At 39.5% G+C, this 17888-nt stretch overlaps 1 protein-coding gene across 3 annotated transcripts in view; it reads left to right on the top strand.

The window, feature by feature from the left end:
• Window positions 1-17888, top strand: part of HECW1 (HECT, C2 and WW domain containing E3 ubiquitin protein ligase 1) — a 414968-nt gene that overhangs the window by 382500 nt on the left and 14580 nt on the right. For all 3 annotated transcript variants that reach the window (XM_077269169.1, XM_077269167.1, XM_077269168.1), the window contains 4 exons: window positions 1304-1417; window positions 6370-6522; window positions 12591-12689; window positions 12827-12956. In XM_077269169.1, coding sequence (XP_077125284.1) covers window positions 1304-1417; window positions 6370-6522; window positions 12591-12689; window positions 12827-12956 — 496 coding nt within the window. The remainder of the gene's footprint in view (window positions 1-1303; window positions 1418-6369; window positions 6523-12590; window positions 12690-12826; window positions 12957-17888) is intronic.

Below are 17888 nucleotides of genomic sequence, written 5' to 3'. Positions count from 1 at the left end.
AATATTACATTACCCTCTTTCACAAATTTGCCTATGCTTCTATATAATAATATACTAGGTCGTTTGTTTGTCGGTAAATGTATTGTGCCAACTACATATAAAGGGTTAGAGGATGTACTTCTGCACAGAGGCCCACCGGGGGATTCTCCTGCTCACCTGTGGACCAGTCCGAGCATGTGTCCTGCTTGTTCATGGTCAGTCTAAAGCTTTCTCTGAAGATAGATATCCTTTTGTAACATCTTATCTTATTGTCCATTTACATAAGATGATAATTGGTAACAACAACCTTTCACGATCATCGGCCAATGTAAACATGTCGCTGATCACCCGATAGATGAGCAGAACGATTGTTCATCAGTTTATTATACCGGTATAAAAATCATCGTTATAGGCCGCACATTCGACCAAAGTATACAGAGCATGTGCCGCTATGGATCATTCTGTCCCCATATAGTTTGTGTTACCCCTTGTGGCCATTAAAGGAACAGCCAATCAGCGCTCGTTTATGTGCCGAAATCAGCCCATAAGAGCCTTTTGGTTATGTCCACACATTGCAGGTGTGTGACAGTTTTCTTGCCGCAAACACAATAAAACCATAATTCTTTTTGCCATGATTTTGGAAACGGACAGGAAAAACAAATTGTTTTGCAGCTAAAAAAGACTAACACAGCCGCAATGTGTGAACACAGCCGTAGGGCTCATGCAGACGTCCGTGGATGTCGTTCCGATGCACAGACTGACCAGGGCATGACACATATATTTCTATGTGGCTGTCATGTTTGGGTCAGGAAACCTGTGGCCAGTTCGTGCATGCAATTTTTTGATCGGACCCAGTTCCATGGACGTTTGCATGAGCACTTGTACTTAGTTCAAGATAATTAAGCAAAATATTTTCAGTTACTGAGCTTTTTATGCAAGTGATTCTGAACGTTTAACTGACTATTTTTGCTGTTGCTGCTCGGAACTGTGACGAACATCGATGTAATAAGTCTGTGTGTAATGCAGGTGCATTTATGCAAGAGTAATAAGCTGCACAACTACATTTTTTACATTTGAGAATGGACTCTAACATTTTTTTCCTGGAAATGGATGTTCCCTCTAGTCTGAAAACAGAGCTTCCATTTCTTTTCTTTCTCTACCTTTGTGGGCTATTAGTATTATTTTTCTTATAATATTCATAACCTTTTGTAAGTTATTTGTATTGTTTTTCTTCTAAATATCCATATCCAGATTATTGTTGTGCTCTACAGTTCATAGATTGTTGAGGAAAGTGATTGATTGCTATTCTTTGCACTTTATATAGGCTTATTATACGTCGAGATCATCTTTTGGAAGGAACATTTAACCAAGTAATGGCATACTCACGCAAAGAACTTCAAAGAAACAAATTATACATCACATTTGTAGGGGAAGAAGGGTAAGTGCAGAATACATTTAAAGAACCAGAGCAAAAACTAAGTTGGACTTTACATAATTTTTTTTCCGTGCCTATTAAAAATCTTCATGTTTCCTATAATACAAAGGTGTTTGGATGAATCTGTGTCCTTATTAACTGCACTGTTACAATTATGCTTGAATGGACATAGGGAATAAAAATGTCATCTACACCAATGGTGGTCAGAAAAACAAATTATGGTGCTCTCAAATGTGGTCCTTGATTCTATCTGATGGCTGCACATTTAGGAAGGGCTTGAGTAGGGTTAATGTACGTTATAGGCACATGCAGATGCAGATGACTTCCGTGACAGTGGTAGTGGAAAACCCGAGCAACGAGTATACTCGCTCATCACCAATGGCTATGAGATGCTGGTATGCAACCAAATCCTGCTGCAGAGTCAGGTTCTTTACGGGCTCCAAACCGATAGTTTAAATAGTTTTTTTAAAAACACTTGTATTTAGAAAAAGATTTAGGCTAGGTCTTGCTATTTTTCTGTAATGAAATGGCAATCATAGGCAGGTACTCTTTAAATACATCAAGCACATAGATCTACCTTGTGTTTCTATGCTGCACAACCTGGTCTCTCCCTTACAGTTACATCCTGTTACATACTTAGGCAGTTAACTGGTTCATGCAGCTTTACATGAACACCCGAGCCTTACACTATGGCTGGTCCAAATAACTAAAGCAATTGTTACCATCCACCTCTTGTGTCTCCCCTTTTCCTCATAGATTGTAAGCTTGCGAGCAGCAGGGCCCTCATTCCTCCTGGTATCTGTTTTGAACTGTGATTTCTGTTATGCTGTAATGTCTGTTGTCTGTATAAGTCCCCTCTATAAGTTGTAAAGCGCTGCGGAATATGTTGGCGCTATATAAATAAAATTATTATTATTATTATTATTATTATTACAGTGGTATCTTTCAGTTCAGAAGTAAGAAGTCTCACACAGCTGTCAAAATAGTGAGACAGCAAAGAGCCCCACTTCAGTTGAGATCAGTCTCTTTCTTAAAGGACTAGAGCTAATATTACAAAATTATACAGGATTTTTTAGTTTTCCTAATCATAAATATTTGAGGAAGGGTTTATATTTTGGTTTCCTCTTATTTAATGAAGTGTTCCAGGAGGTGTTAGCTTCTCTATAATGGCTACCAGTCCCACTGCTGTCCTAGACCAGTGGGTTTTCTGTGTTAACAGTAAGTCATCATTCAGTATCCCAACAGTCAGCACTGTTCGGACAATCTACATTTTAATATTTATATTCTTGCCAATAACTGCCTACTGCACAGATGAGCCACATATAGTGGGTACGGAAAGTATTAAGACCCCTTTAAATTTTTCACTCTTTGTTTCATTGCAGCCATTTGGTAAATTCAAAAAAAGTTCATTTTTTCTCATTAATGTACACTCTGCATCCCATCTTGACTGAAAAAAAATAGAAATGTAGTATTTTTTGCAAATTTATTAAAAAAGAAATACTGAAATATCACATGGTCATAAGTATTCAGACCCTTTGCTCAGTATTGAGTAGAAGCACCCTTTGAGCTAGTACAGCCCATGAGTCTTCTTGGGAATGAAGCAACAAGTTTTTCACACCTGGATTTGGGGGTCCTCTGCCATTCTTTCTTGCAGATCCTCTCCAGTTCCGTCAGGTTGGATGGTGAACGTTGGTGGACAGCCATTTTCAGGTCTCTCCAGAGATGCTCAATTGGGTTTACATCAGGGCTCTGACTAGGCCAGTCAAGCCACTCCTTTGTTATTTTAGCTGTGTGCTTAGGGTAATTGTCTTGTTGGAAGGTGAACCTTCGGCCAAGTCTGAGGTCCAGAGCACTCTGGAAGAGGTTTTCATCCAGGATATCTCTGTACTTGACCACATTCATGTTTCCTTCAATGGCAACCAGTCGTCCTGTCCCTGCAGCTGAAAAACACCCCCATAGCATGTTTCACTGTTGGGATTGTATTGGGCAGGTGATGAGCTGTGCCTGGTTTTCTCCACACATACCGCTTAGAATTATCACTAAAAAGTTCTATCTTCATTTCATCAGACCAGAGAATCGTATTTCTCATAGTCTGGGAGTCCTTCGTGTGTTTTTTAGCAAACTCTATGAAGGCTTTCAAATGTCTTGCATGGAGGAGAGGCTTCCATCAGGCCACTCTGCCATAAAGGCCTGAATGGTGGAGGGCTGCAGTGATAGTTGACTTTGTGGAACTTTCTCCCATCTCCCTACTGCATCTCTGGAGCTCAGCCACAGTGATCTTGGGGTTCTTCTTTACCTCTCTCACCAAGGCTCTTCTACCACGATTGCTCAGTTTGGCTGGACGGCCAGGTCTAGGAAGACTTCTGGTGGTCCCAAACTTCTTCCATTTAAGGATTATGGAGGCCACTGTGCTCTTAGGAACCTTGAGTACTTTAGAAATTATTTTGTAACCTTGGCCAGATCTGTGCCTTGCCACAATTCTGTCTCTGATCTCCTTGGTCAGTTCCTTTGACATCATGATTCTCATTTGGTCTGACATGCACTGTGAGCTGTGAGGTCTTATATATACAGGTGTGTGCCTTTCCATATGAAGTCCTATTAGTTTAATTAAACACAGCTGGACTCCAATGAAGGAGTAGAACCATCTCAAGGAGGATCACAATGAAATGGACAGCATGTGACTTAAATATGAGTGTCTGAGCAAAGGATCTAAATACTTATGACCATGTGATAGTTCAGTTTTTCTTTTTACATAAATTTGCAAAAAATACTACATTTCTGTTTTTTTCAGTCAAGATGGGGTGCAGAGTGTACATTAATGAGAAAAAAATGAACTTTTTTGAATTTACCAAATGGCTGCAATGAAACAAAGAGTAAAAAATGTAAAGGGGTCTGAATACTTTCCGTACCCACTGTACATGAGTGTCTGTAGAAGAGCCATGAATAAACTTCTTATATATCATTTATCAAATATAGAATTTATTAGAGATATTCCATAAATCTATTTAGTGAGTATATGTACAGCAGAAATTTTACCTATTCAACACCAGGCCCAAAGATACTAAAACTGCCTTAGGCCGGTTTCACACGTCAGTTGCTCCGGTACGTGAGGTGACAGTTTCCTCACGTACCGGAGCCACTGACACACGTAGACACATTAAGATCAATGCATCTGTGCAGATGTCATTGATTTTTTGCGGACCGTGTCTCCGTGTGCCAAACACGGAGACATGTCAGTGTTCGTGGGAGCACGTACCGTAAAACACATACCGCACACGGACGTTCTCCGTGTGCCGTGCAGGAGACAGTGCTCCAGTAAGCGCTGTCCCCCCCACATGGTGCTGAAGCCGCGATTCATATCTTCTGTGCAGCAGCGTTTGCTGTAAAGAAGATATGAGTAATCCATTTTTTTAGTGGTATTTCGTGTTTAAAATAAAGCTCCATGTCCCCACCCCCTGTGCGCCCCCCCGCTGTTCTGAAAATACTCACCCGCCTCCCTCGCAGTGTCCAGTCCTGGCCGCACCTTCTCCTGTATGCGGTCACGTGGGGCCGCCGATTACAGTCATGAATATGCGGCTCCACCTCCCATAGGGGTGGAGCCGCATATTCATTACTGTAAATGAGCGGCCCCACGTGACCGCATACAGGCGAAGCTGCGGCCAGGACAGGAAGCAGCGACAGCCAACGAGGGAGCCGGGTGAGTATTTTCAGAACAGCGGGGGGGCGCACAGGGGGTGGGGACATGGAGCTTTATTTTAAACACGAAATACCACTAAAAAAATGGATTATTCATATCTTCTTTACAGCAAACGCTGCTGCACAGAAGATATGAATCGCGGCTTCAGCACGATGCAGGGGACAGCGCTAAACTTTAGCGCTGTCTCTCCTGCACGGTCCGTGTGGTACCCAGTGGGCACACGGGAGGCACACGTGTGCCACACTGATGTGCCACAGAAACGCAGGGGCACACGGACACGGATAATTCCGGTACCGTTTTTTTCCGGTACCGGAATTATCTGGACGTGTGAGACTGGCCTCAGTAAATATTAAGGTAACTTGTTTTCACCAACTGGAGAGATCCGCCTCAGTTGCCTGACCGCTGCATTCTCTATGAGCAGTTGGAAAAAGCCGAGCATTGCACTTGACAACCCTACATTGAACGAATGGTACAGATGTCAAGCATGTGAACTGCTTCGCTATTCTATTGGGAATAAAAAAAATCCTCATTCTGCTGAACTGTATGGGTTCCAGTGGTCAGAAGAATAAGTCATCACCTATCCTGTGGATGGTTCTTAACTTGTTTTCACCAGACAACCGCTTTATGTCACAGAGCTGTTTTGCTAAACAATTGTTTTACAGGTTTACATGTTACAGTTGACCAAATCGTACATTGTTTTGGTATTTATTGTATTTGCAAACTAACATAATGGGAGCAAGGAGTAAATGTATCCTACTATTAGTGCTTTCAATTCACCATGGTACCTGACTTTCACATTTATGCTCTGTTTATCTGTGCAGCTCTGTAACCATTTGACCTATAAGTGTTTCACATTTTTAAAAAAAGTTTTATAATATTGGAATGCCCTTTTTTGCTATACGCTCCTATCTGGCTGGACTTTGATAGAAGGTTTTACATTATACCATATAGAAGTCCACTCCCCAATAAAAATCAAGACAGAGAAGAGTGTGTCAATCATAGACCATTCAGCACAACTGTCCAAATGTATTGTGCATGCCCATAAGCGTGACCAGTTACCAATGTCACCAATGCCATTCCGAACCCTTCCAATGTGGTCATTTTGAAATCTGATGCTTGTGAAACATAATGTAAAAGTCAACTGGTGCCACAGCCCACTATAAGTTCCTACATCATAAAGCATTAGCAATGCACCATTGAAAGTGAGTTATGGGTTATATGAAGAGTAGACAAGAAAATTCTTGTTCTTCTATTCTAGGCTGGACTACAGCGGACCGTCAAGAGAGTTTTTCTTTCTTCTTTCTCAAGAGCTATTCAATCCATATTATGGCTTATTTGAGTATTCAGCAAATGACACGTATACTGTGCAGATCAGCCCGATGTCTGCATTTGTGGAAAACCATCTTGAATGGTAAGTATTGTCTTAAGACCAATTATTCCCCTGATATCAGCAAGTCTCAAATTTTTTGTTCTTTGGTCTAAAATTATAATAATGGTCTTTATAGGGGTTGTCTGAGAATAAAATATGAATGTACTTTGTTAGCTTCTAATGTGTCGGTTCTTCTTGGCTGGTCTGCGCAATAGCAATAATCACTATGTTGCAAAAGAGGATCCAGGCTGTGGGACTGGGCTAGTAAGCATGGATGGCCACCAACAATGGCCACATTAGGTCGATGATCTAAGAGTAAGTCAAAAGTGCATTAGGGGTGTCAAGATACTGCCATATGTAGCCGAAATGTTCTGACACAGGTTCCATTTTTTTTTTTTTTATAGACCAAACAAAGCCTAGCTAGCTTTCAGTTTGAATTAACACATAAATGTAATTATTGGATCATTGTACGATCCTTATTAAGTTTTAGAGCATCCATAAGGTAGCCCAAAATAAATACTAGCATAATGTATTTTTTTAGCTTGGGATTGCACAGAGACTTTTTCGAGCTCTAAGTAATAAGGCTGAGAAAAACTGAATGCTTTTTCTAGATATATAAAGCAACTAGAAGATAGCAGGACCCCGTCCATGTAACTCGTCAGTGGTCTTTGACTGCTGGATCTTGGCTCTTCTTTTGGTTAGCGTAAAATTGATATCGCACCAGGTTGGCTAATAAAAAGAAGAGCCATAGATTTTGTCAGGTAAAAAGGCAGCTCCCAGGCCTCCTACCCAGTGACCAGGTACTGGGAATCAATTCACATCAACTCTAACAGCTACCACATGGAGCTGTGAATGCAGACATACTTCATTAGAGGAGCTCTATAATTGCTTATTTCTAGTGTTTGATCAGTAACTGTGAGATTACAGAGATTCCTGCAGGTCTTTTATAGTTGATCAGAATGTTTGGAATGTTGAATAAAGTTATCTCATTGTAATAGAATTTCTCTTCTGAGAAAACAACTGGTGAAATCATTGTTTTTACTATAATAACACAAAAGGCCTTTATTCAATTCACTTCTAAAATCATAAGTAAGATCGGAGTGCGGTATCGGTACCAATAATTTCACTTAAATGACTAAAGGATGTAAATATAATACTGTGACATTTTGTAAGCAAGTTCTATTGAAGGAGCGTTGGAGTACAGTGCACCAAATTCATAAAGAAGCATGTGCCTTTTAATGATTTAGGCACATTTTGCAACTGTCCTCCACCAAAAATGTTACTCTAGCTGGGAGCTGGCCTACATTTCTGGCATAAATTATGACACTTTTGTGTATATATATTCTATATATTCTGTTCTAACCTGCCATGCTGTGATTTTACTGTACTTGGCAGATGAATTGCTGGCTTTTCAAAGGACAGCATTTTTTTCTCGCACCCATAGGCTTGCATTGGCGAGTCTCGGCAGAGTCTCGGTGACAATCGCAGCATGATGCCATTTTACACGCATGCCGAATATGCCCGAGAAAATAAACGGCGATGTGAGCCATAGATTAACACTGAGCTGAGTGCTACGCAATGTTTTCTCGCATAGCACTGGGCCGTATTCTACGGTAGTGTGACTCCGGCCTAATACACATGTAGTGAATACTAATTGTGGAGTTTCCCTTTAGTACTTTATTGAAATGCAATGAAGAAAAAAGATTTGTATCTCACATTTTATTGCAGAAATATATACAGTATATAAATGTAGCCATACAGCATCGGCATATGTTATTTCCTGCTAGAAGACATTCCTACTAATTTTCTCTGGTGGGACAAGCTACTTTAATCTTCTACCATGCCCACTAAAGAACAGCTGTGGGACACACACAATCCTGCCAGTGTTCCCGGAGAGGGCCGCTCACCAAAGATCTTCTGTTTGCACTACCTCTGTGTTCACCTGACATTCTTATAGGCCATAATCAGAGCAGTGTGTCCATTTATAATCATTTGTCAAACAAACTTATGAGATTTAATAGACCCGAAGCTCATATGTCATCATTACCTGGTATGGGGGTGGGGGTCTACAGTACTTTTATGGCGGAGGTCAGAAGAATTGCTTGATACTTAACACACTGACCCTAAAGTCATAAATCTTACTTTTAACATATGGAAATTCAGATTGGCTCATTAATTCACAAAAGCAAATAATTAGCCCTTTATGTTCCTTCCAAAACTTTCCAGAAATATTGGCTGCCATTCATTCATGTTATTTCAATTTAATGGCATTTTGCAGGTAGTTCACTTTATTCAGTGCGTTGCTGTTGAAGCATATATTGAGAAGTAATTTTGACAGCACATCAGTTATAATGGATCTGTCACATAAATCACTTTACTTTATCAAATTAACCCCTTCACCCCCAGCCTGTTTTCACCTTCCTGACCAGGTCATTTTTTACAATTCTGACCATTGTCATTTTATGAGGTAATAACTCTGGAACTCTTCACCGAATCCCAGTGATTCTGATTTTTTTCGTGACATGTTGTACTTAATGTTAGTTGTAAATTGTTGTCGATATGATTTGCATTTATTTAAGAACATATTGAAAATTTGAAAATAAATGGGAAAATTTTCCAATTTTCAAACTTTAAATTTTTATGCCCTTAAAGCGAACCTGTCAGCAGGATTTTGCTAAGTAAACTACAGACATTGTCATTTTGCTGCTGTTATACTGATTAAAATTATACCTGGGGTGAAGAAATCCGTCTTGTGGTTGTTGTGTAACCAGGGTTAGAAATTTTCAGCTAATGATATGCCCGTGCTCCTGGATAGGACTGTAGGCAGAGTCTTATGTTCCTGCTCTAAGCCAGAGAAACCAAGAAAAAACCTACCCAAAGGCCGACCTGAAGCACAAACAGTCTGTTTCTATGATGAGGAACATGTTTGTACTTGGGGCGTCAAGTGGTCAGGTCTTCCCCAGACCTGAGTGGGGGCTTCCTTTTTTTGTGGATTGAGATGAAGCTTTTATTGGGAACATTTTACATAACGTTTGGGATCACATTTATCCGTCGCTCTATGCTGAGCACTTACTTTGGGGCTTCCATCTAAATCTCTGAGTGACGTGATTCAGATGAAACCCCCGAGGAATCCATTCACTATAATGAGGCAGCAGAGTTACTCTGCACTCCATCTGGCCTCTGTTCAGTATCTTTTTTAGAGGTGCATAAAACTGTGGCCGACTTCGCTTTAATGCATGCCTAAAATGATGAACACCACTGGATCTTTGAACAAACAGCATCCACAGTGACTCCCTCTCCTTCAATCTCCCACCGGGGGGTTCGTCTGTATCACATATTTCAGAGATTTACACGGAAACCCAGTGTAAGCGCTCAGCATACAGCACTGGATAAATGTGAGCCGAACCTTACTGTGATCTTTGGGAGGTAAAATGAACAAATCAACAGCAGGTGAAGAATGGATTTTATTTTATTTTATTTACACCGTTCCTCATGCGATATAAGTGATTAGGCGACTTTATTCTTCGGACCAGATTTATATTGGGTTTTTTATGTTTGGCTGCTGTCACACACTAAAAGATGCTTTTCTGCAAAAACAAGTTTTTGCATCACCATATTTTGAAAGCTATAATTTTCCATATTTCTGCCAAAAGAATCATGTGAGGGCTTGTTTTTTGTGGGACTAAATGCCATTTTTATTGGCACCATTTTCGGGCACATGACTTTTTTATTGTTTCTATTTCAATTTTTAGGGGGCAGAATGAACAAAAAACAGCAATTCAGGAATTGCTTTTTTATGCCATTCATAAAAGTGATAAAGACAGCAGTATTCTTCGGGTCAGTACAATTACAGCAATACCACATTTATAATTGTTTTTATGTTTTTTATGTTTTGACACTTTTACACAATAAAAGGACTTTATGGAAAAAAGAATTATTTTTGCATTGCTATATTCTGAGAGCTATAGCTTTTTTTATTTCTTCGCAGATGGAGCTGTATGGTGGTTTGTTTTTTTGCGGGATAAGATGATGTTTTCATCTATACCATTTTTATTTCTATTTGACTTTTCGATCACGTTGTGTTTGGCAGCATGATGAAAAAGCATAGTTTTTTGCCACATTTACAGTTTTATAGGGTGGACCGTTACGGAAGCAGCTATACCAAATATGTGCACTTTTCTTGTTTATTTTTGCTTTAACATAACTATACCTATTTATTGGTATAATATATATATATATATATATATATATATATATATATATATATAATTTTTTTTGGGAAAATGTTTTTACTTTTATACTTAGTCTTTCTAATAGACTTTTATTACTCTGATAGTTGGCTCAATGCATTGCAATGCATTATACCTGTCAGTGTAACACTGGCCTTCATAGCTGGCAGACCCCAAAGGTCATCATGACAGCCTCAGGTAGCCACGACAATGATCAGGCCCTCGTGATAACATTGTGGGGGTGCCAATCGGATGGGAGAGGGAGCCCTATCCCTCTTCTAGCCTCCTAAATGTTGAAGTCAATATCGATAATGGAATTTAGGGGGTTAAACAGCCGAGGTCGGTAGGGGCACTGTCACGTAATCCGAGCTCCCGGTGGCGATTGCACAGGCACCTTTCCTGTGCCTACACGATGGCTATGACGTACCTATATGTCAAAGGTGGGGAACCCCTACCCAACCATGATGTATAAGTACGTCAAAGGTCGTGAGGGGTAAAGGTCTATTTATAGGGTCTACTAAGGCCACGCTCATACGTTCAGTATTTGGTCAGTATTTTACCTCAGTATTTGTAAGCCAGATCTGGGAGTGGAACAATCTGAGGTAAAGTATAATAGAAACATGTCACCACTTCTGTATTTATCATCTACTCCTGGTTTTGGCTTACAAATACAGATGTAAAATACTGTCCAAATACTGAACATGTGAATGTGGCCTAAAAGAAAATGTTACTGATGGATTTTATTTATTACGGTGTGTAAGGCTGGTTTTACACTTGCGTTTTGATCTGCATGCGTTTTTGAAAAAACGCATGTGGTGAAAAAACGCATGTAATCGCGGCCAAACGCCGCGTTTTTTAGACGCATGCGTAGTTTTTGTTTTTTTTTTCCATGAAAAAATCAACTAGAAAATCCACTAATAGTAGAATTAGCTAGGGTTAGGGTTAGGGGTAGCTTTTTATTAGAAGAATGTCCTGGTCACCCTAACCCTACCCCTAACCCCTAAACGTAACTGAAATACGTGGCACTGAAATACGTGGCACTGAAATACGTGGCACTGAAATACGTGATACGTGGCACTGAAATACGTGGCACTGAAATACGTGGCACTGAAATAAGTGATACGTGGCACTTAAATACGTGGCACTTAAATACGTGGCACTATGACTGTCAGAAAATGTTCATTAAACGGTTAGGGGTGAGGTTAGGGGTAGAGTTAGGGTTAGGGTTTGGATCCCTTTATCACCTTGATGGTGGTGGGTGGCTTTTCAGTCTGTTTTCTGGGTTTTTTCTATAAAAACGCATGCGTTTTTAACGCAAACAAACGCATGTGCTTAAAAACGCATGCGTTTACATAGGCAGCAATGCATTTTTTTGCCGCGAAAAAACGCATGCGTTTTTTCGCGGCAAAAAAAAAGCAGCTAGAAAATACTACAGGTTGCATTTCTGCAAATGAACGCACGCGTCAAAAAACGCATGTGTTGCCGAAAACGCGTCAAAACGCATGCGAAAAAACGCATGTGTTTTTAATGTTAAGTATAGGAAAAAAACGCATGCTTTTTTTGCGTTTTTTAGCGCTAAAACGCAGGTTACAAAAACGCAAGTGTGAAACCACCCTAATTACTGCATTGTACACAGTCTACATCCGCCCGCTGCCGACACCGCAAACAGCTGATCACTGGGGGTGCCAGGTGTCGTACATCCACCAAATAGATTGTCCTATCCTAACCCCTTTGAATATCTTCACATTCCAATTAGATATGAAGCTCCGTATGTCAAATTTCCTTGATCCTTTCTCCTTCTTTATTATTCTCTTACACTATTTTCTGCAAAGTAATGCGGAAGATAAATATCTATTTACTAAGAGATTTGCCTTTCTCCAGGTTCCGGTTCAGTGGTCGTATCCTTGGCCTTGCCCTTATCCACCAGTATCTTCTGGATGCCTTTTTCACGCGGCCATTCTATAAGGCTCTCCTAAGACTGTGAGTACAGCCAGCCCCTTGATGCCATATACAATTTTTGCCTAATTCTGTGCATATAATTTACAATTTGCTGCTTGTGTCATGTTCATTTTCTAAACTGTTATGGCCTGTTGCTTACTCTTACATGTGTTTCCCAGCCCCTGTGATCTCAGCGATCTCGAATACTTAGATGAAGAATTCCATCAAAGTTTGCAGTGGATGAAGGACAACGACATCACAGACATTTTGGATCTAACGTTCACAGTAAATGAGGAAGTGTTTGGTCAGGTTAGTTGGAGACAAGGTTACAACTAAACCTATATCTGAACTTATAAAACTATTTATAGTTTTAATGTCAAGAATTTTAAACGGCTAATATGCAGTAAAAACTGCATATTAGCCGTTTAAAATTCTTGACATTGTCAGTCCTAGCGCAGTCGACATTTTGTTCATTCCCTATATCTTAAAGGGTTCGTGGGCGTGTAGGTAACAAATTCACATCAATAAGGTGACTGACAACTCTTGTATATTGCATCATGTACTTTAATAAAACACTATTTTTTTTCTCACAAATTAATATTAAAAAAAATATGTCACCATTTTTTTGCCAACTAATCTTAGAGCAGTATAATGTAGAGACAGAGACCCAAATTCCAATGGTGTATCACTTACTGGGCTGCTAGGAGGTTATCACTAGAGGACTAGTAATCCTGCAGTGATGTAATCCTCCATATTCATGAGCTGTGAATAACTCTGCTTCCACTGCTGATTGGCAGCTTTCTGCCTATGCACAGTGTACACAGAAAACTGTCAGTTAATGGTGGTGTGGGTGGGGCTAAACAGAGCTCAGCATACAGAGAACTGCTAGGTCTACAACTGAGAATAAAAGGGATTTTTATCAAAACTGTAGCTAGCAGCCCAGCAAATAACACATTGCAAGAATGAGGGTATCTGCCCCTACATTATTCTGCTGATTGATGGGGCATTAAAAACCTGATGACAGATTCTGTTTAAATCCATCAGAGGAAACATAGCTGAGCTCCAAACTGGAAACTTGGAGATGGTACAGTATGGACATGGTGAAGTTTATAGTCATAGTATTACAGATGTGTATTGCAGTGCCTGAATTCATAATGTGGTAGTGTGCATGAGGCCTTAGAGAGGACCTGCCGCCTCTTCTGACAGGTCTGTGTTAGTAAATCCTCACATTCCGCATGAAATAACATTTCCGGAGCCATTGTTCTTGAAACTTTGCATTGTGCTGCTTCCCCAATATTACTTTAGGACATTACTGGCAGCACACTGTAGCGCCATAGCATGCAAATATGAAAATTGAATTGCATTACTGCATTAGAAATATGAAAAATATGAAACATTTGAAAAATATGAAAAATTAAATATGAAAAATTGAGAAAGTTTAGCGCATAAATTGGCCAATTCATGTGTACCTGGATGCCACGATAAGGCATTTCTCGTTTCCAGGGCCTAAACAATGCCATTCCTCTCTGAGAATAAAGTCTTCATCTGAATGGGAACCTAATGTGTGTCCTCTCTTAGACTAAAATATATCTCTCTCTGTGGAGGGGTAGTGGCCCCGCTGGGAATAAAAACACCTATAGCTAGAAGGCGGAGTGCTTACATACAGTATGCGCACTACTTACAGTACATATGGGTCTGTAATAATGGCGCACTACTTACATATGGGTCTGTAATAATGGCGCACTACTTACATATGGATCTGTAATAATGACGCACTACTTACATATGGATCTGTAATAATGGCGCAATACTTACATATGGGTCTGTAATAATGGCGCACTACTTACATATGGGTCTGTAATAATGACGCACTACTTACATATGGATCTGTAATAATGACGCACTACTTACATATGGATCTGTAATAATGGCGCAATACTTACATATGGGTCTGTAATAATGGCGCACTACTTACATATGGGTCTGTAATAATGACGCACTACTTACATATGGATCTGTAATAATGACGCACTACTTACATATGGATCTGTAATAATGGCGCAATACTTACATATGGGTCTGTAATAATGGCACACTACTTACATATGGATCTGTAATAATGGCGCACTACTTACATATGGATCTGTAATAATGACGCACTACTTACATATGGATCTGTAATAATGGCGCAATACTTACATATGGGTCTGTAATAATGGCGCACTACTTACATATGGGTCTGTAATAATGACGCACTACTTACATATGGATCTGTAATAATGGCGCACTACTTACATATGGGTCTGTAATAATGACGCACTACTTACATATGGATCTGTAATAATGGTGCACTACTTACATATGGATCTGTAATAATGGCGCACTACTTACATATGGGTCTGTAATAATAACGCACTACTTACATATGGGTCTATAATAATGGCGCACTACTTACATATGGGTCTGTAATAATGACGCACTACTTACATATGGATCTGTAATAATGGCGCACTACTTACATATGGATCTGTAATAATGGCACACTACTTACATATGGATCTGTAATAATGACGCACTACTTACATATGGGTCTGTAATAATGGCGCACTACTTACATATGGGTCTGTAATAATGGCACACTACTTACATATGGATCTGTAATAATGACGCACTACTTACATATGGATCTGTAATAATGGCGCACTACTTACATATGGATCTGTAATAATGGCGCACTACTTACATATGGGTCTGTAATAATGGCGCACTACTTACATATGGATCTGTAATAATGACGCACTACTTACATATGGATCTGTAATAATGGCGCACTACTTACATATGGATCTGTAATAATGGCGCACTACTTACATATGGATCTGTAATAATGGCACACTACTTACATATGGATCTGTAATAATGACGCACTACTTACATATGGGTCTGTAATAATGGCGCACTACTTACATATGGATCTGTAATAATGGCGCACTACTTACATATGGGTCTGTAATAATGGCGCCCTACTTACATATGGATCTGTAATAATGGCGCACTACTTACATATGGATCTGTAATAATGGCGCACTACTTACATATGGGTCTGTAATAATGGCGCCCTACTTACATATGGATCTGTAATAATGGCGCACTACTTACATATGGATCTGTAATAATGGCGCACTACTTACATATGGATCTGTAATAATGGCGCACTACTTACATATGGATCTGTAATAATGGCACACTACTTACATATGGATCTGTAATAATGACGCACTACTTACATATGGGTCTGTAATAATGGCGCACTACTTACATATGGATCTGTAATAATGGCGCACTACTTACATATGGGTCTGTAATAATGGCGCCCTACTTACATATGGATCTGTAATAATGGCGCACTACTTACATATGGGTCTGTAATAATGGCGCACTACTTACATATGGATCTGTAATAATGACGCACTACTTACATATGGATCTGTAATAATGGCACACTACTTACATATGGATCTGTAATAATGGCGCACTACTTACATATGGATCTGTAATAATGGCGCATTACTTACATATGGGTCTGTAATAATGGCGCCCTACTTACATATGGATCTGTAATAATGGCGCACTACTTACATATGGGTCTGTAATAATGGCGCACTACTTACATATGGATCTGTAATAATGACGCACTACTTACATATGGGTCTGTAATAATGGCGCACTACTTACATATGGATCTGTAATAATGACGCACTACTTACATATGGGTCTGTAATAATGGCGCACTACTTACATATGGATCTGTAATAATGACGCACTACTTACATATGGATCTGTAATAATGGCGCCCTACTTACATATGGATCTGTAATAATGGCACACTACTTACATATGGATCTGTAATAATGACGCACTACTTACATATGGGTCTGTAATAATGGCGCACTACTTACATATGGATCTGTAATAATGACGCACTACTTACATATGGATCTGTAATAATGACGCACTACTTACATATGGAACTGTAATAATGGCGCACTACTTACATATGGATCTGTAATAATGACGCACTACTTACATATGGGTCTGTAATAATGGCGCACTACTTACATATGGATCTGTAATAATGACGCACTACTTACATATGGATCTGTAATAATGGCGCCCTACTTACATATGGATCTGTAATAATGGCGCACTACTTACATATGGAACTGTAATAATGGCGCACTACTTACATATGGATCTGTAATAATGACGCACTACTTACATATGGATCTGTAATAATGGCGCACTACTTACATATGGATCTGTAATAATGGCACACTACTTACATATGGATCTGTAATAATGACGCACTACTTACATATGGGTCTGTAATAATGGCGCACTACTTACATATGGATCTGTAATAATGACGCACTACTTACATATGGATCTGTAATAATGGCGCACTACTTACATATGGATCTGTAATAATGGCACACTACTTACATATGGATCTGTAATAATGACGCACTACTTACATATGGGTCTGTAATAATGGCGCACTACTTACATATGGATCTGTAATAATGACGCACTACTTACATATGGGTCTGTAATAATGGCGCAGTACTTACATATGGATCTGTAATAATATCATGGACAACCCCTGTACACTGTCATACAAAATAAAAAAAAACTTAAAAGGAAAATACTCAAGATTGATCCCAACAGACCAACATGCATGAATGCTGGAATGAGGGGTCTTTTGGGGAACATTGTGTCGCCTTATGAATTTTTCACTTCTGTCCAGGCAGGGTGCAGGTACGACAACTTACCCCACTGTACCTGAAAGTGTCATTTACATTCCTGAGTCCACCTGTTGGAGTATATCTTGGAATTTTGGTATTTTTGGACCTATTGTTGGTGTATTTTTTCCTGTTTTGTAGGACTTAATCCATCTGTTCTTATCTTATGACTTATGGTTGTCCACAGAATTAGATCCTAATTAATAAGCCACGGTAAAAACAACATTTAGGCCCTGGAAAATTGTTCTCCAGGAGACTTCAATACTTGTTCAAAAGACCTCAAAATGACTATATACATAGAACCATAGATTATATTTAATAAAAGTAGACGAGAGAATTATGTAAAACCTTCCACATTGTTGTTTTCCACTTTATTCCATCCCTGTAGAAGCCTCAAGCCATGAAACTTCACCCAGCCCCTTCCACGACCTCCTGCCTC

Source organism: Ranitomeya variabilis, chromosome 6 (assembly GCF_051348905.1).
Source record: "Ranitomeya variabilis isolate aRanVar5 chromosome 6, aRanVar5.hap1, whole genome shotgun sequence".
NCBI lineage: Eukaryota > Metazoa > Chordata > Amphibia > Anura > Dendrobatidae > Ranitomeya > Ranitomeya variabilis.
The sequence above is the reverse complement of the archived record's forward strand: the minus strand, read 5'-3'. Positions and strand labels throughout refer to the sequence as shown.